General features: G+C 33.8%; 2 protein-coding genes and 1 pseudogene across 2 annotated transcripts; 1 reads left to right on the plus strand and 2 right to left on the minus strand.

Moving 5' to 3' along the window:
* Nucleotides 1–4110: 4110 nt before the first annotated feature.
* Nucleotides 4111–8736, minus strand: LOC120151614 (annotated as a pseudogene).
* A 245-nt stretch (nucleotides 8737–8981) lies between these two features.
* Nucleotides 8982–10744, minus strand: LOC120151587 (upstream activation factor subunit UAF30-like). Its single transcript, XM_039163989.1, has 2 exons — nucleotides 10398–10744; nucleotides 8982–9321 (listed from the first exon to the last, which is right to left on the minus strand). The coding sequence occupies exons 1-2, from the start codon at nucleotides 10689–10691 to the stop codon at nucleotides 9205–9207; spliced, it is 411 nt and encodes a 136-aa protein (XP_039019920.1). The 5' UTR covers nucleotides 10692–10744; the 3' UTR covers nucleotides 8982–9204.
* Nucleotides 10745–15198: 4454 nt separating this feature from the next.
* LOC120151628 (classical arabinogalactan protein 9-like) lies at nucleotides 15199–17418 on the plus strand. The gene is made up of 2 exons (XM_039164013.1): nucleotides 15199–15860; nucleotides 17344–17418. The coding sequence occupies exons 1-2, from the start codon at nucleotides 15315–15317 to the stop codon at nucleotides 17416–17418; spliced, it is 621 nt and encodes a 206-aa protein (XP_039019944.1). The 5' UTR covers nucleotides 15199–15314.
* The last annotated feature ends 2150 nt before the right edge of the window (nucleotides 17419–19568 follow it).

The following is a 19568-nucleotide window of genomic DNA, read 5'->3' on the forward strand; positions in this document are numbered from 1 at the left end:
AAACTTCGATGATTTATTCTCTTCTCTAGGAGCTTTTACAGTTGTCATCATTTCCTGAGTATCTCCAGACGATTTGTGAATATGAATGATGATTTTCTGTAACTTCTCCAATTGATTAGGACCAGAAGTCCCTTGCATATCTGAAATTGCAAGATTATGTTCATTGATCTTTATATCTTTTTTTGTAGGAATATCTTTTCCTTTGGTCAAAACAGATATTCTTTCCATCATCTTGGACATCTGCTCTCTTATTTGTCGTATCTCCTTCTTCTCTTCAATGGGCATACAATCTTTGGGTGCATAGCTCTCTACTATCCTCGGAGTTCCCTCGGGATGCCATTCCTTGACCACGTCATATTTCGTTCGATCATAAAACTTTTTGTTCATTTATGATTTCTTTCCAATTTGATGAACAGTCTTTCAAGTCAACACCTTTTGGTTATGTCATGATCATGCAATGCAGACGGAAGAAATCAATATAAACAAGTTAGAGCAAAACAAAATGTATGAAAAATAAAAATTGGAAGGGAAAAAAATAAATTGGTTAGTACTAAGAAAGATTCTATCTATCAAGGTATATAATGTATCTTAACCTCATGCTTTTTAGTTCCATGCTTTGTTTGGAAAAATTAACCTAACCGCATGATTTCTAGTTCGCATGCATTTATTCAGAGATAAAAATAATAAATTAAAAGCTAAAGCTTATTTCTCCTTTGTGTACACCTATGGACAGAGTTTCAGTACTTCTTAGATCAGGTGAAGTGCTAGGGTTTATTATATGCAGGGTTTCAGTTCTAGGAGTAAAGGTACCCGAATTGTCCTTGTTAGTGCCCCCTTGAGCTGCTAACCCTCTATCCTAGTCCATCACAGACTAAAGTGAATCGAGTTCAATTCGAGGGGATACACTTCTCTATGCCTGACACGGAGAATAAATTCTCACTAAAGACATAGAGGATATGAATCCCGAAAGCTACTTGCTAGGTCTGACACGGAGAATAAATTCTCACGAAGACGTCGCTTTCACTCACACTTAAAAGGGACAAATCTCAGTTATAGAGATTATGTTTATGCAATGCAAGTGTTGTGTGTGAGGAGAAATGTTCAAACCTCTGACAGAAACATAAATAATGAAATAAAATACTTGAAAATAAAATGAAACATTAATAAAATAATATATATAAATATTATGAAAATAATAAATATATATATAAATTTTGAAAAGAAACAATTAAAAATTAAATATATGAATTTTTAATTTCTAATTAATAGAGACAATTTATAATTGATTTTGAAGCTTGACCAGATTGTGTCCCCAGCAGAGTCGCCAAGCTGTCGTAACCGGTTTTCGTCCAGGCACGAATTTTTTTTACTTGGCGGGAAAAATAATGTGGATAAAAAATGGTTTGAGAGTCGCCATTGACCTTTTGGATCAGGTAGGTCGAATACCTAAAAATTACCTTTTAAAAGAGTTTTTTAAGAAAACATCAGTTAAAAGATAAATTGATCTGCGTTTAACCAAAAATTCGTTCTTTTTAGAAATAAAAAGGGATTCGTGGTCGGTTACGTTTAGGGAAGGATTAGCACCCCTACAACGCCCAAAATTGGTACTTATTAATTATAAATTGTCTCTATTATTGAAAATTTAAAAGTTCAAAGAAATATTTAATTTATAATCCTGTTATTTCAAATTTATTAATATAATTTAAAGAAAATATATTAATATATATATTTCCTTAACATATTTATTTATTTAGAAATATCAGAAAAGGGCTTCTAGGTTCTTTAAGACAACTCTTTCTTTTGATATTAAAAAATAATAAAAAATTATTTTAATATAGTAAGATATTTATTTATTTTAAAATATTAGAAAAGGGCTTCTAGTTATTTTAAGACAACTCTTTCCTTCAATATTAAAAAATAAATAAATAACTAAAACATAATAATAAAATAAAATTAAACATATCTAGTTCATAAATAGGATTTTTATTTCATAGAAAACAAATAAAATAAATATTATTTATTATGTATATTTATATGACTAAGATAATAATAAAATAATAATTAAAGCAATAATTGAAATATAAAAGTAATAATATTGTAAATAAATAATGATTAAAATAAAAAAATTAAAAATATAGTGTAAAAATGTAGAATATTTAAACTTAGTACTCTACTTTAAAATATCATAAAATCCAGAGGCCTACAGTGTAATTTAGCCTTAATAATATATACGGGATTAAAATGTAAAATATTAAAAATTAAAACTTATAATTCGAAATATTAATATAATATGTATATTAATAATATAATTAATCCCTAATTCTAAATATATACATAAACATATATAATCAGTGGCAAGAATATAAATAAAATAAAATTAAAACACCAAATTAAAAAGACATATAAGTTGATTTTTAGTGGCTAAAATGGAAGTTTATAAACTTCTGGTGACTACGTGTATGATTTAACCATACGAGAATTTACACAAATACCCCTCCCCGAAATGACGCCGTTCGAGGAGGATATTTAAACCCTTTTAAACCGACCCTAAGGGCTATTGTTTCATTTATCTGGTTTTGCTTCTCTCTCTTTAGAGAGAGAAGCTCTTGTTTTCTCTCGTCGGAGGAAAAAATCGGCCTCCGTTTCCGGCGCCGATCGCCACCGCCGGCCACCGCTCACGGTGACCGGAACTTCTATATTACCCTAGAGCATAGATCTCGACCTTCTAAGGCCGAATATGGCCTCCGTTTGTCCTAAAACGCTTTAGATCATTCTAGATCTAAAAAATAAATCGAAGGTTTTTACCTTCGACTTTCGGTTTTCCGACCTCGTAAGGAGACTCCGATGATTGCAGTTTCCTTGGTAAGTTTCTTTCCTCTCTTTTCTTTCAATATTTGGCTGTTGTGGGTGGTTGTTGTCTGTTCGTGTTCGTCGTTGTTGTGGTCTCTTGTTCTCCGTTGCTCTTTGTCTGTGTGTTGGTTGCCCCTCTGTTGGGTTTTTTTTTCTTGCAGGAGATGGTGGCTTTAATAGCCACCACCGGTGATGGATTTAGACCGGTCTCAATGAGGTTGCTTAGGTGAGTCACCATACCTATGGTGGTGACTCACCCTATAGCTCGACACGTGGAGAGGCAGCTGGCCTTTTGGAGGCTTCGGCGGCGGACGTGTGTCCTTCTGGAACCAACGGCGGCGGCTGGGACGTGGCCCTAGGGTTATCATAACCCTAGGGTTTCTTTCTGGAGGGTTCTGGACCGTTGGATCGTAGCAAGATCCAACGGCTAATAGCTGATGGCGGTTACTAGAATGAGGCATAAACCCTAATTTGGTTTAGGGTTTCCTTTGGGCTTCTGGATCTGGGCCACCAAGTTTGGGTCACTGTTGGGCCTCCAATATTTGTAAAACGGGCATGTAATATTTATTAAATAATAATAATATAATAATAATAATAATAATAATTAATGTCTACATAGTACATGAGAAATTTCATTCCCTTAGGGATTTAACGAGGATATAGCTGGTGGTCCGACGCTCAGTTAACGCACCCCGACGAGCAGGAACGAAACTGGAATGAAAGTATGAAACCATCAAAGGACCAAATTGCTTAACTTTAAAAGTGACACGGACTTTGTCATCTGGACTAGCTTGGTGTGGATCCCTCTAAGCCTACTGCCTTGATGCTATTTCATACTTATTCGTACTTTTCATTTTTTTCGTGAAGTATATCGGTGTTCGACACTCGGATATGCTATTTCAAACATATGTTTGACTAAACATCAAAACAGGAAATCCAATATGCAAAAAGATAAGAGTAATCATGAACAATTAATTGTATTAACCAAAAAAAACAAACACCTATCATACATTCCTTTAGATAACAAATTTGCAGAGATAATGTGTTAACTGCACGTATTTCTATTTGACTGGTATAAAAAAAGCAATTGTACATACCTTTTTAAAGATTTTCAGTTCCCCTCTTCCCCTCATTCCTCTTCCTTGTTTCATCAGCTATATACTACAAAGTTCCACACGCCAGCAACATGGATAGGTAAATTCCAGTCTAGGCCACATGCTGGCCTCAAGGAAACACACGGAATTGTGCACAACGAGATCACATCTCTGCTTTCTCTGCGTGCTCAAATCAATGAACACGACGAATTATGATAACCTTCTATGACCACTTTTCCACAATGCGCTCTGATAATCTAATTTCTTCGTCCTTGGAAATATGGGGATCTAGCTTCTGAAGGCTGTTAATAAACGTCCTTGTCTCATCCCGACGATTAAGTTTACAGTATCCATCGACTATGGAATTGTATGTATTCTGGTTTGGTTTACAGCCATGCTTAATCATGTATCGGACAACACCGATGGCCTCCTCAAACATGGAATCAGATGCATAACTTGCAACAAAGGTATTATAAGTGATCACATCTGGGACAAGGCCATAATTGCACATTTCCGAAAATATCCGTGAAGCCTCTTTCATTCGACCTTTTCTACAATAGGCATATATAACAGTGTTATAGGAGATTATATCTGGTTTTATTCCCTTTGCCAGAACTTCCATAGTTCCATTAGAATTTTTTCTGATTCCTCAAAATTTTCAGTGCGGCTATACATATACATCAAACTATTGTAGGTTGTCAAGCTTGGACTATAGCCGCTCTCATTCATGAAGTTCAAGATCTCATTTGTCTTGGAAACCATCTGCCTCCTACCATAAATTGAGAGTATGACATTTAGAGTAGTTATGTCGGGAGGAAATCCTTTCTTCCTCAATTCCAAGAAACCACGTTTCCTCTCCAAAAGGTCACATTTACTATTAACCAAAACAAGGGTCTTTAGTAGAACAGCATGAGATTCGATGATACCAGAGTATATCTCTTCTGCAAGGGCATGCATCCGATCTACCTGCTTCCCATTGGCATAAACATGAAGTAAAGAACAATAAGTTAGCTCATTGGGTTTACAACGACCATCTCTCATTTCAGCCAGTATTTTTCTCGGCTTGCTTCCAAAGCCCTCCCCGTGCCAATGCTGCCAAAACAGCATTATATGTAGAAAGGTCCGGGGTAACTCCAGCTTCCAGCATTCTATTATAAATAGCCATGGCTTGATCAAAAGAACCACATCGACTGTACGCACTGATTAGAGTGTTGAATGTGTCCCTTTCGGGTACAGACCCTGCCCGCTTCATCTCCTTGAATACTCATGACACTTCTGAATCCATAGCATTTTGCCCAAACACTGCCAGTAGTGTATTCCAAGTAACAATATCTGGCGCACCATTGCATGCCTTGATCTCATCGAAAATCTTCATCATCTCGGTAAACTTTCCACGGTTGCCATGCATCTTAATTAGAGCGTTGAAAGTACAAATATTTGGCTTGCAGCCAGCAGTTCTCATCTCCTCAAAAATCGCCATTGCGGACTCATCTTTTCCAGCCTTCTCAAATCCTGACAAAAGAGTTACTATTTTTATTGACATATTTTACATGTTTGCCTGCCCTCATCCAAGCCCGGAGTACAAGCCCACTAGGAGGCCAAACCCAATAACTCATAACTCAGAGCCAACTACAATATTACAAGGAACCCAAGTAAAACCCAGTACCAGGACCCAAAACCCGACATTGGAGCCCGACCCAATTCATACCCGACCGGCCCAACTAAACCCTAGCTCTAAGGTTTCCTCTTCTTTGCTCCAGCGCCGCCTTACTCCTGGCCATTAGATCTGGACCCATCCAATGGTCCAGATCGCACAGAGCCTAGGGTTTCACCCTAAATGTATCAACAGCCAGACACGCCGCCAGTGATTCTTCAGCTCCCAATGACGCATGAGTCGTCGCTGAGCCACTGAGCTGCCGCCGAATATTCCACTATCTCATGTTGTCATCAACAGTGACCGATATCTGCCGAAAATCATATCAACAGTGAATAAATTGACAACAAATTAAAAATAATAATAATAAGCATATCCAACAAAATCCCGATGAAATCGGGTTGTGGCAGAGGATCAAAATCCATCAGCAGCAAGCAAAAATCAAAGGCTATTAAATAAAAAGAGGAGACATCCATCAAAAAGGGGAGGATCCAGGATAAAAAAAAATACAAGAGAGAGAGAGAGTTTTCAGAAAAAAGAAAGAAAGCTAAATGCAAAGAAACCAACCAAAGAAAAAAGAGAGAAAAAGGAACAAAGGATAGAAAGTTCTTACCTTTTGTTCGGCCGTGGAAGCTCGAGGGTTATCGATTTCTTTGGTTTCGATAGGTAAACCCTCTGGATCTAGGGTGATGGGGTATTTTTTAGGTTAGATGGAGGATGTTTTCGGGTTGTGGGTGAGAGGAGGGATAGTTTGGAGTCGGTTGCACCCTCCGGCCGCCGTGAGCTCTGCCGGCAGCATCCATTGTTTTCTTCCCCGACGAGGGAAGTTGAGAGAGTTCTCAACTCTCTCTCTCTTCATGTCTAAAAAAGGAAACAAAATAAAGGGGAAGTGAGGATTGAACCCGATTTTGGGGTTTAAATACATTGAACAAAACAACATCGTTTTGTTCATAGAGTTTCAACGTGTTTTGGGGTTGGGATAATAGCATATTTAGTCCTTGACTTTTGTATATCTCACCCATATTTTTATTTTTCTATGGGCTAATAGCATCCTAGGTCACTGCTCCTTTGTAATCTTGTTGTTTAACCATTTAATGAAAATTTTCATTATTCCTTTTCGAGCCCTTACCTTTTATTACTTACATTTAAGTCACTAGTCTGTTTATTTTACCATGTTTGTGTATGTTTGACTTTGGTCACATTTTTTTAAATGTTACATTTTAGTCGCTAATTTTAGATGTTGTATATTTTTCTTTAATATTCGAATTTGGCTATTGCATTTGTAAACATTTTTAATTTTAGTCACTGTGTTACATATGGTTTAATTATTGTTTAGTCTTTTATGTTTATATTTATTTCATTTTAGTCCTAAGTATTATTTATGGGTTATTTTCATTTTTAGTACATGTGCGGTTTAATGTTTGTGATTTTGGCTATGGTTTATTTGAAATTACTGTTTAGCCCTTTAACTTTTTGTTTTTGCTATTTTTTGTTCTTTAACTTTATGTTTTTACTATTTTAATCCTTTAAGTTTCTGTTTTTGTTGTTTTAGTCCTATAAATTTTTCTTTTTTCTATTTAGTCTATTATTTTACTAAGCATGTCTATTTTTTATTCCTGTCAAGTTTGTAATTGTACATTTTAGTACAAATTTGTAACTTTGTTTTTATTTATTGTTATAATTTCATGCATGCTTGTATATAAATTATGTAGTTGTTGAAAGCTTTCTTTGTATGCACTTTTATTTTCATCGTGTTTTTTTATAATTCATCATTGTTTAATACACGAAAATGAAAAAGTTTCAATGTGAGAAATCTACGAAGATATCTCATAACTAAAGGGAAGGTATCTTTTCGAGAATTTTTCGCATAAATGTTGTTTTATATTCGATAATTTTATTTGTTCCACGTTTATTTATTTCGAGTATTTTTCATCGCTTTTCGTTTTCATTTTTTTATTTTATTGTATTTTATTTTATCTTGGCGAAATTTGTGAAATAATGTTTTTATGAGAGGAATCTATGGGAAAGTCTCCTAACTACAAAGGAAGTGTTTTCCCAAAGATTGTTCACACTTTTTAAATAAATTCGAATGAATAATAGGATCGTAATATAAATATATTTTCAAGTTTGTAATTCCCAATATTTAAACAACATATAATCGTATAGGTATCAAGATTTGGGCGTTGTGGGGGTGCTCAACCTTCCCCACACGTAACCGCTCCTGAACTCTTAAAAACGAATCTTTGCTAAAATGCATATCATTTTTTTCGTTTAGGGTTTCTAACCTACCCAACTTAAAGGTTGGTGGTGACTCCAAATCAAACTGTTTTCCAAATCATATTTCATCACCTTCCCCGAAACTAATATTTTAAGTCTAACGAATCCCTCGGGGAGACGTTATGACACTGTATCTTCAAGTCCATTGTTTCCCGCAATAGACCATCCCTAGCATAAGCAGAAATCAATGAATTATAAGTCACAATGCTAGGGGTACACCCATTAATCTCCATCTCTTTTAAAACCTCCATAGCTTAGGTCGCCGAGACTTTCCATAAACATCCAACAATGCATTGTAAGTAACATTATCCGGCATAAAACCAGCCGATTTCATTTTATTGAAAATCAAAGCCGCTTCCTCATGCAAAGAACCTCGACGACAGCAACTTATAAGTGTATTATATGTATAAGCATCGGGAGCAACTCCACTCTTCATCCCATCGAAAAGAGCCATGACCGTACTCCAAGGCATGCCCATTTTACCAACACATTCAAAATCACATTACAAGTAATCAAAGTAGGTTTGCATCCCTCTTCTTCCATTTTCTTGAAAACCATCATTGCTTCCCAATACCTCCCGCTGCCGGCATAAGCGGTTATCAAAGAAGTATAAGCATACACATCAAGACTAAACCCTTCTTTGTGCAAGCCATTAAGCAAATTGGCAGCCACAGAAACCCTCCCCTCTTTCCCTAACATACTAATAATAACAGCAACAACCGAACTATTCAGGACCAACTCACAGTCTTTTCTAGCCTTGAAAGTGGATTCCGGTCAATATTTTTAACCTTTGCCTTCAATCATCTTTTGAAATATTTGATTCAGTAATTAACGGAAGTTTACTGTATTATGATCTTCCATGTTGACAAGATGGACCAAAAGGATCCATGGATCTTTCTTTCATCGAAAATTTTAAATTCTCGTATAAATTCTTTTATATTTTTTTAATAATATGTTTCCATCCCTTCAAATTTTATAACTTACATAAAATCTGATTTGGCAGTTTGGCGATATAGATCAACAAAACATAGCCTATTTGTTACTGATTGCCAACAGATGGCTAGTGCAAAATTCAAGGATCTTAGAAAGATTTAATAACATGCATAAACTAAGAGAGGAGCTAATACTATTTGCATAAAACAGTCTCTACATATTAGGAAATCCAGAAACAGAGCCCTTCACAAGGTACTTCTATTTGCAAATCTAAAAAGGCACAAAGGCACGGTTTTCTTCTGTATGTTCAACGAAAAGATAGGCTCCATAAACAGCTTATTTCCTATTTTGCAAACCGACTTACTGTCCCTCTCTCTCTCTAGGATTCATGATCGATCAAAGAAAGTGAGGATTAATCAACCTGGCAATTTCAAGAAATTCAACTTGATCTTTGTCTGCAAATATCTTCTTCAGCTTTTCATCACAAATTATAACCCTCTTGTTATTAGGGTCCTAGAGAAATCGCAAGAAGAACCAAGTCAATTACAGGATGTAAGGTTCGATAAGAACAAACCTAGCTGCCATTCGCGAAACGTTCGATTCACAACCAAAGTCACATACATCAATCACAAGTCACATACATCAATCACAAGTCACAATATTACCTTGTAGGAATCAGCTCAACTAAAAATAAAAAAGTGCACACACATGTATATGAGTGAGTGAAACATTTCTTGAGCATGAGAAAAAAAACTTTGAGCCAGTAATAATAAGAATGCAGAGCCACATACAAATACTTGCACAAAGGTCATTATGATGAACACCCAAAAGGCAGGAAACAACATTAAACTTGTCTAGGAATTGGTTTTCTAGGCTCCAAAACATCTGTTTTATCCGAGAAGACGAACTGCCGGTAAGGCGACAGCCCACATAACAATGATAACCAGCAATAAGACTCTTAAGCTAAAGAACTTATCAATATAGCTCACAACAAAGAAAGACCACAGTGCATATAATCTAGAAAACACACCTTGTTGATAAACAAATACATAGTTAACAAACACATCTAAATTTCTAATATAATTTTCTAAGTTCGCACACCTGACATAAAATTATGAGTCTGTCCATGATAATGTACGAACAAAAGAAACTACACCTAGCTATGCTCATCAACTTCAAATGTATAAACCCATCTTCAAAAACGCACAGTTCCAAATTCCCAAATGACTAAGGCAGTTATTTGAAAACCGTCCAAATGAAAGTAAGTTATTTGAAAACCGTCCAAATGAAAGTAAGAACCCAATAGAACACTCTCAGTCACTTAGTAATCAGCCAACCAGCAGCTTCATACAAAGAAAGACTGTTTTATCCATAAGACAAAGCCTAAATCTGAGCACCATATGTTTATTTATCTATGTACCAAACAAAGCTAAAATATGCATTCACAAATACCAGAAATAGAAAATTCAAAACCCAATAAAAACCGCCAAACCCCATACACATTTCACAACGAACAAGCACAACCATTTCCAATAAAAAGAAACCCGCAGATATATCTTTAAAGGGGCAAAACGAAATAGATAAAGGACCTGGAGATTGTGCTCTTTGATATAAGCCCAAATCCTCTTAAGAACTTCAGTTCGAGGAATTTCGGGGACGCCGACGAGAGCCTGCATCTCACGCGACACACGGCGGGGCTTCATGATGCCACGTGGCTTCCGGGAACCGGTTTCGGTCTTTGAAGCCGTGGCTTGAGTCACGGTTCGTACCATGCGCACGTTAGTTGGATGAAGAAGACGGACAGAAAAAGAAGAGGATTTGCCTACGAATGACGCCGTTTGTGATGAGATAAAAGTCGAGAAAGTGGCGGAAGAGACTGCCATTTTTACTTTTCCTCAGTTTGCTGGGAAGAAAGTGAAGAGAGGAGGGATTTGTGGTGTCCTCTTTGTTTCTGGAATTTATTTATTTATTTATTTTGAGAATAAAACGAGAAAGGCATAGCGGTTCCTTTTAGGTCTAATTATCGATTTAATCCTTATATTTGGATGTTGAGAATGTAGTCCTTTCATTTTAATTTATCAAAATTTGATTCCCATATTTTGTGAAAACAGAGAAATTAATCCATTTATTGATAAATATATGAAATTTAATTATCATTTTTTTTATTTTTTGTGCATACATTGCTTAACCTCTTATATTTAAATTATTAAATTGTTCATTTTTAGGTTATTGATTTAGACGTAAGGATGTTTATTGTTTGGTTAAAACTAAATTAATTGATCGAACTAATTAAATTAAGAGAAAATAACCTCAGTGATCAAAAATCCCAGATAATATACGATTTTGATCAACTTTTTTTGGATTTACGAAAATGACCAACAAAATCGCAATGCGATCTCTAATTCGCATTGTGATCTCCACTATCGCAAATTCGCGTTGCATTTCGCGTTGCGATAATTGAAAATCGCGTTGCGGTTTTCCAGTTCGCGTTGCGATAGTCTACAGTTGTCGTTGCGATAGTCTACAGTTATCGTTGCGATTTTCCAAATTCGTTGCGAAAATTCGTTGTGATAGTTAAAAAAAAGATTTTGTTTCTTAAGAATTTTCTCTAAAAATATAGTATCCGCACGGACGTGTTGAAGACACGTATTACCAACGACCACGACCACGACCCGACCCGAGACGAGACGGACGGCGGCGGCGGCGCGCGAGAGTCCCCCTTGTTCTCTATCACTCAACAAGGAAGTGGGAAAGCCAAGCCTTAAATACCATTCTCAATAGTGTTTCCAATACTATGTGGGATTGAGCATTACCAACACTTGTTTCCAATACAATGTGATTATTCAGGAATCAATTAACAATCATGCACCTTAAAACAACTGAATCAGCAACCAATTGCATTAGTATTATACGATTAAATATGTCATAATTAAAAGTCAATCTACAATCAATCGCGATTATTGTAATTTTAAGCAAAACATTCAAAAATAATATCACTATTTAAGGCTCAATCCCACATAGTATTGGGAACAAGTGTTGGTAATGCTCAAATCCCACATAGTATTGGAAACACTATTGGGAATGGTATTTAAGGCTTGGCTTTCACACTTTCTTGTTGAGTGATAGAGAACAAGGGGGACTCTCGCGCGCCGCCGCCGCCGTCCGTCCGTCTCGGGTCGTGGTCGTGGTCGTGGTCGTGGTCGTGGTCGTGGTCGTGGTAATACGTGTCTTCGACACGTCCGCGCAGATACTATCATTTTAGAGAAAATTCTTAAGAAACAAAATCTTTTTTTTAACTATCGCAACGAATTTGGAAAATCGCAACGACAACTGTAGACTATCGCAACGACATTGTACACTATCGCAACGACATTGTACACTATCGCAACGCGAAATGGAAAATTAAACGTGATTTTCAACTATAGCAACGCGAAATGGAAAATCGCGTTGCGAAATGGAAAATCACAACGCGATATTCAACTATCGCAACGCGAAATGGAAAATCGCAATGCGATTTTCAACTATCGCAACGCGAAATGGAAAATCGCAACGCGATTTTCAACTATCGCAACGCGATTTCTAACTATCGCAACGCGAATTTGCGATAGTGGAGATCGCAATGCGAATTAGAGATCGCATTGCGATTTTGTTGGTCATTTTCGCAAATCCAAAAAAAGTTGGTCAAAATCGTATATTATCTGGGATTTTTGGTCACTGAAGTTATTTTCTCTTAGATTAATCGATTGGTCATTAAGGATTTGGTTGATGAGTGTTTAATATTTTTAAAGTTTGGCTAATATTTAGTTCAATTTAAAATTAGTTAATTAATTAAATTAATAAAAAAAATTGATATATAATTTTATATTAATTTTAAGCTCAAATCTTTTAATGACCCGTGATATTTAAAACCTAACTTTTATATTTTAACCTCAATATTAAGTTTAATTCAAAAGAGAAAAATAAAGAATATATGGAAAACCTAATTTTTTATAATTAAAATTATAAAAAAATCGATTAATTAACCGAATTTTGTTCGGTTCGGTTAATATTTTTTAAAAAAGTTCATTCTAGTTTGCAAAATTTTGATTAATTAAGTTAATAAAAATTTGATTTATTCTGTGACCGAATTAACCATTTGAACATCTATACTTATTTTTATAGAATATAGGGACCCATTTTTGGAATTATACATTTTTTATGAATTTTGGTTTATTTTCAAAATATTTTGATTGTTTTTACATTTTTATATAGGGACCCATAAGGTCACAACAACACATATTTTGATATTGTAGGAAACCAAATTTGTCATTTAGATGAATGTGGTTGATCCCATGTAGTATCTTAACCTAAGCAAATGACTAATGAGGAAGCTTTTCATTATTTTGCTTCTAATATTATAATTTGTAAATGGAAAAGTTAAAAGGGATCCCACAGAAGAAAAAGGGTGTCGGAGTCTCATCCAAAACAGGTAAATTGAAATGGAACTTTACTCGAAAACAACCCTTGCAACACAGATCCAATGTCACAAACACTCTCATCATTCTCATCTCATGTCTTTTTAGCTTTTCCTCTTCACCGACAGTAACCTCAGTTGCTACGAAATTCAATTCATCTTATGGAAAGAAATGTATGGCCCAACAGAAGGAGGCTAACCGGTTTACATCACTTTATATCCGGAGATAATGATCGTTGAACCCACAGGTCCACCACCTCCTCGGCCCCTTCCTTTCTAAGCTGCTTTTGGACCGGTTTCATTTTTTTATTTTGAAGATCGAGATTCATTGATACTAAGATTTAGATTTCAAAATGATTCAATTAGTTTCTTGTTTGGGTTTTTGTCAAAATTGATTTTCCTCGCTTTATTTCACTAATAAATGAAACCAAATAAGATCGGACGTTCCGTCGACCAAACCAATGGGAGTGATTGCGACAAACTACATTGAAAGGCGCAAACATAGCAAACATGGGGATTGTTGTTTAATACATGAAGCATTGCCATAACTTGGCATACAAATTACATTTGCCGGTTAACCATGAAATGATATCCACCTCAACATATCTACATTTGATGGAGGCCCACTATCATTAATCTCTTAAATAATATTGTTATTATTTTAAAAAAAATTATTCAACATCTAACAATATATAAATTTATTTACATAAATAAATACATTTGCCAATTAACCATGAAATGATATTCGTCTAACATTATGGGTTTGTTTGTTTCACGAAAAACGTTTTTCATATTTTTTGGTGTTTGGCTCACGGAAAACATGTTAGTTGATGTAAAACAATTTCCTAGTCAACAAAATTCTCTTTGTATTTTTCTGAAATATGATTTACGGTCTGATTTTTCGTAAGTCATTTTTTGAACTTTTCACTTCAAAGCATAAATACTCAAAATAATATTATTTTATGTATTTAATGTTGATATAATATTTTAATATCATTTTAATAAAAATGTTAATTATTAAAATATTTAAAATATATTAATTAATATTTTTAATATTATAATAATATATTTAGTTATATTATAATAATATATGATATTATATTTTTATTTTAATAATATATAATAATGTATAAATAAATTTATTTTTTAGTTTTATATCTTGTTTATTTTTTTCCTAATTATAATAATGTATATTTTTTATTTTAAATATTTTTTTTTGAATTAATCACTTGTTTCCGATCTATTGACCGACTAATTTAGATCGGGTACTGCAGAGGCGACAACGACCCTCCCAACCTAATTTTCTCCATTCGCAAACACCATGATTTGAATATCTGACTTTGCTGAAGGGACCTAGTGTCTCATCGCACAAGACCGACTGGTTGTTGGTCAGAAAATGTTATTTAATTATTAATAACGAATAATAATATTTATGTATTTAATATAAATATTATAATATTTTAGTAAAAATATTTCAAATGTTTTTATTAATAATTTAAAAAACATAATATAATTTTTTTTTGTAATAGAATATACAATTTTTAATATTTTTATTTATAAATTTGTAGAAATAATATTTTAATGATAATATTGACATAACATAATATTGAATAATTATTATATATTTTATTAATAATATTATTTTTATAATAAATATCTTTTTATATTTTATATTTATAATAAATAATTTTTAAAAAATTATCAATTAACGAAAAATGATTTATACAACATCTCTCAAACATTATAAAATATTTTCTAGAAAATATAATTATTTTATGGAAAAAATTTAGAAAAAATTTAGAGTAAAAACAAATTAACCTATACTGTATTTTAAAATATTTAGTTTCCTAGAAAATTTCTATTATGTGTTGGATGATGATGAAGATGTATGCTTGAACTATATGTACATTGCCTTCTATTCCCTCTCTCTCACACTCGCCCTTCATCCTTCCTCCTTCCTCCTTCCTCCTTTCCTCTCTCTCAATTCTTAGGGGTCGTGGCGTAGTTTAAGCAGAGAGGGTGCGCAGGAAAAACTTTTCAACATTGTTTCAACATGATTCATTATAATAGAACTCTGTTTATATCTGCTTTGCTTTGCATTGCGGTTGCGTCGGTTTTGGGTCAAGATCCTAGTAATTCTCCTACGTCCACGCCGGCGCCTCCCACGCCACCGGCTTCCACTCCTCCTCCCACTACTCAGCCACCGTCTACGCCGACCACCACTCCACCACCGGCTTCTTCACCTCCTCCCACTTCATCGCCGGCCCCAGTGACATCTTCTCCACCCCCAGTTTCAACCCCTCCACCTAGCTCTCCTCCTCCAGCCACTCCTCCGCCTGCTTCTCCCCCTCCCGCCACCCCACCACCTTCTTCTCCCCCACCAGCATCTCCCCCTCCCGCTACTCCACCACCTGCAACTCCTCCTCCAGCTACCCCACCGCCTGCTCCCTTGGCTTCTCCTCCGGCAACAGTCCCGGTTACGTCTCCAGCTACGTCTCCAGTACAAACACCATTGACCTCCCCACCAGCTCCTCCAACTGAGGCCCCTGCACCTACCCTTGGCGGCGCTTTTTCGCCAGGTCCATCGGGAACTGACACGGTACATTTTCTCTTATTCTTTCACATACCTTTATTTCTCCATTTACAATCACCCAGTCATTATATTATGCGTCCATTTTAGTAGTACTTAATTTAACACAAAAATAGACCGGTGAAAAAGAATTATCATTTTTTTTTAAGATTCTAAAATCGAACATAAAAAATATTAATGAAGTGATAGTTTAATATTAAAATATATATTAATTTTTATTTAATTCAGATTAATTAAAAGAAAGTAATCAAGACAAAATTAGGTAAATTCCATATTTGACCCCTCCATAAAAATATGGTAGTTCAATTGAAGTCCTTTTTAATATAAAAAGATTTAGCTTTCAGCCCTTCAAAATTTAAATTTTATTTATACTCTGAGATACAAATGGTTGAGAGAGGTTTTACCTTAAATGTTCCGAACTTTCCAATAATACAACCTCGTATGATGTATTAAATTTTAATTCCAAATATGACTGAACTCTAATTTGACCTAATTTTTTAATGGAACATGTGACATTAAGGGTGAATTTGACACAACTTTTGAGAAGTAATTTTTGAAGGTGCGATGGAAAAAAACTTTTAAAATTGAATTTTAAAAATATAATTTAAAATTTTAATTATTTGAGATTATTGTTAGAAAATGAATTAAAAAAAATAAGATGTTCATTATAGACATTATATTGTAAATTAAAAATTTAGAATTTAAATCATATTTACACTTATTAATACTGTGATATATAAAATTACCAATTTAACCAATAATCATTTGGTCTATTGAGATGAGACACTAGATCCCTTAAGTAAGTTCAATAGTTCGAATCCTGATAATTGCGAATGGAGCAAACTGGATTGAGAGGGTCGTCTTTGCCTCTGCAATACCCGATTTAGATTCGCGGATTAATAGATCAAATGCATGTAGTTATACAAAAAAAATTTATCAACTCAAACTATAATAAAAATATAAAATTATTTTAAGATAACTCATTAATAATATTTTTATAAATCAAATATTTTATTAAAAAATATTATCAATATTTTTGAACACGTGGATGTAAAATTATTACGAAATAATAATTTAAATACTTGTTTTGACAAAAAGAATATTTAAAAAATACATTAGTGCTTGTAAATTAAAGTGAATTTTATTTACTCTTAAGTAATTAAAATAAATTATTAAGTAATAAATTATTTTTTAAGAATGCTAATATTAGATTATTAAAATAGAATGTAGACACATAATTGAGTGGAGACTATGTATTAGTAAAGGCAAAATTATAATTTGTTTTCAAACGTAAAGTTGAAAATGAAAAAAACTATAAATCTTAGGTTTTGCAGTTCGTTTGAAACCACCTTTTTCACTATATATTTTTTTATTTTTACCTGTTTGATATTAATTTTACGGTCAAAATATATTTTTAACTTAAAGTACGTTTAAAAATTCACACTAAATAGAGGCCTAAATCTCGTTTATTTTCAACTTTTGAAAATTGCAGAGTGGAGGAGGGCAAATGCAAAAGATGGTGGGGAGCTTGGTGTTGGGATGGGCTACCCTGGGTTTGATGGTTTGACACTTTTTGGTGTCGTAGCTTATGCCTTATTCATTTGCTTAAGTCTCTTATGGGACATTCTACTATGCTTACTTGACCCTAAGTTACATTATCATATGTGTATGTATACCCACATATCATTCGGTTGTATTCTTTGAGCCATTATTTTCCCTTTTTCATTTATATATATATATATATACTGAAAGAGATTCATATTATATTTTATATTTTACCAGGTCAATTTATAATAAGAAACATAGATTACATTGATAAGGTTTCAATCAACATATTTTAAAAATAAAAATTATTATTGGTCTAGTGGGATGATGTACTAGATTCCTTAAGTAATGTCAGGAGTTTAAATCTTGACATTTACGAATGGAACAAACTGGGTTGGAAGAGTTTCCCTCATCTCTATTGTAACACCCATCTCCCGTATACCTTTTCGTACACGAGATATAGATGTCACATTACTTTTAAAAACAATTCCTCATTTGAAAACCCGTAAAATTATGTTTCTTTTTATAAAACATTTGAATTTACTAATAATAAAACTGATATTACTTAAATAGATAAACAAAAAGAAATGTTCAATTACTTAACTGTTTTATGTCATGTTGAATTCAATGCTTTTCAAAACATTTTTATTAAATCTATTACATGCCAACTAAAATATATTAAAAGTAGACATGAATGTCATACTGTTACTGGCGAGACGACACTTGCTTTGATGTCCGATGATCTCCTTACTCCTCTGATATTTTAACCTAAACATGGAATAAACACACGTTAAGTATTTACTTAGTGAGGCAAGAATAATAGTACAATGAAATCATCATATAATTATTTCATATTGATAAAATACCAATTCATTATTTCCAAGTTAATATCATTTCGTTACGATGCACACGTAGTGCCTATACGGTCATTCATAAACATATTATGAATTCCGTGAATTGCACACTTAGTGCTGAAATGGTTATTCATCAACATATGATGAATTCCGTGAATTGCACACTTAGTGCCGAAACGGTATTCATCAGCATATGATGAATTCCGTGAATTGCACACTTAGTGCCGAAACGGTTATTCATCAACATATGATGAATTCTGTGAATTGCACACTTAGTGCTGAAACGGTTATTCATCAACATATGATGAATTCCATGAGTTGCGCACTTAGTGCCTATTTGGTAATCACCACACAAATATTAAGAAATCATACATCTATGGCCATTATAACATATAGGTACATAATAAATGCACTCACCTGGCCTGCCTCGCTGTTGTACCCAAAAACACAAAGCTGATTACTCCGATACTTTGCCTTTCGTTTTGCTTGACTCGGGAGCTTGATTTCGATATACTCAAGCATCCATTAAAGATACGTACAATATAAATTGTTAGTATATTTCCTAACAATTGTACTTAAACAATACTCAAGAGTACATATTATTAAATTTTCTATAACAATATCAGCCTATCTTAAAGTTTCTGGCTCCATAGTATCGATACCTCTACCATGGTATCGATACTACTATACTATGGTACCAATACTTTATTATGACATCGATACCATTTTTTCATTCTGTTAACAATGGTATCGATACCTTCCTCATAGTATCGATACCTCCCTTTTGGTATCGATACTACTTGCATCAGTATCGATACTGATCAGTTGATCCTCCAATTTTAAGCCTATAGTATCAGTACTGTTCTATCAGTACCGATACCTTTACCCATATTTTCCATTTTTCAGCCCGATTCTTACCCAAATTTTTGTTCAAATTTCCTTATGTTTACACCCCACAATACTATTAAACTCTTCCTTACTTATCCCTACTAACTTTCCTTCATTTAACTTCTTAAAACATCTAAAATCTCCCAAAAACATTTCAAATCTAAGAATCACACCACTTTTTCTAACTTGTTTTTAAACTCATCCAATGCTTATAATATCTTATTTACATATTTGACAAGTCAAATATACTAACAAACATCAGTAAAAACTCATATTCTAACATAACACTCAAAAACCCATTTTCTTCGATCTCAAATATCTCATCTATTGAGTTAATCGATCGACAAAATAGCCAAGAGGGGGTGAATTGACAATTAAAATTTTGGTGGAAGCTTTTGCATAAATAGAAAATATTTGTACAACGATTTAG

This window comes from Hibiscus syriacus, unplaced genomic scaffold (genome assembly GCF_006381635.1).
Source record: "Hibiscus syriacus cultivar Baekdansim isolate YM2019G1 unplaced genomic scaffold, ASM638163v2 tig00111061_pilon, whole genome shotgun sequence".
NCBI classification, from domain to species: Eukaryota; Viridiplantae; Streptophyta; class Magnoliopsida; order Malvales; family Malvaceae; genus Hibiscus; species Hibiscus syriacus.

Coding starts and splice junctions, on each gene's coding strand:
- LOC120151628 (XM_039164013.1), top strand. CDS start 15,315: ATGATTCATTATAATAGAACTCTGTTTATATCTGCTTTGCTTTGCATT. Junction 15,861..17,343: donor GTCCATCGGGAACTGACACG/GTACATTTTCTC, acceptor TGAAAATTGCAG/AGTGGAGGAGGGCAAATGCA.
- LOC120151587 (XM_039163989.1), bottom strand. CDS start 10,691: ATGGCAGTCTCTTCCGCCACTTTCTCGACTTTTATCTCATCACAAACG. Junction 9,322..10,397: donor TCAAAGAGCACAATCTCCAG/GTCCTTTATCTA, acceptor CGATTTCTCTAG/GACCCTAATAACAAGAGGGT.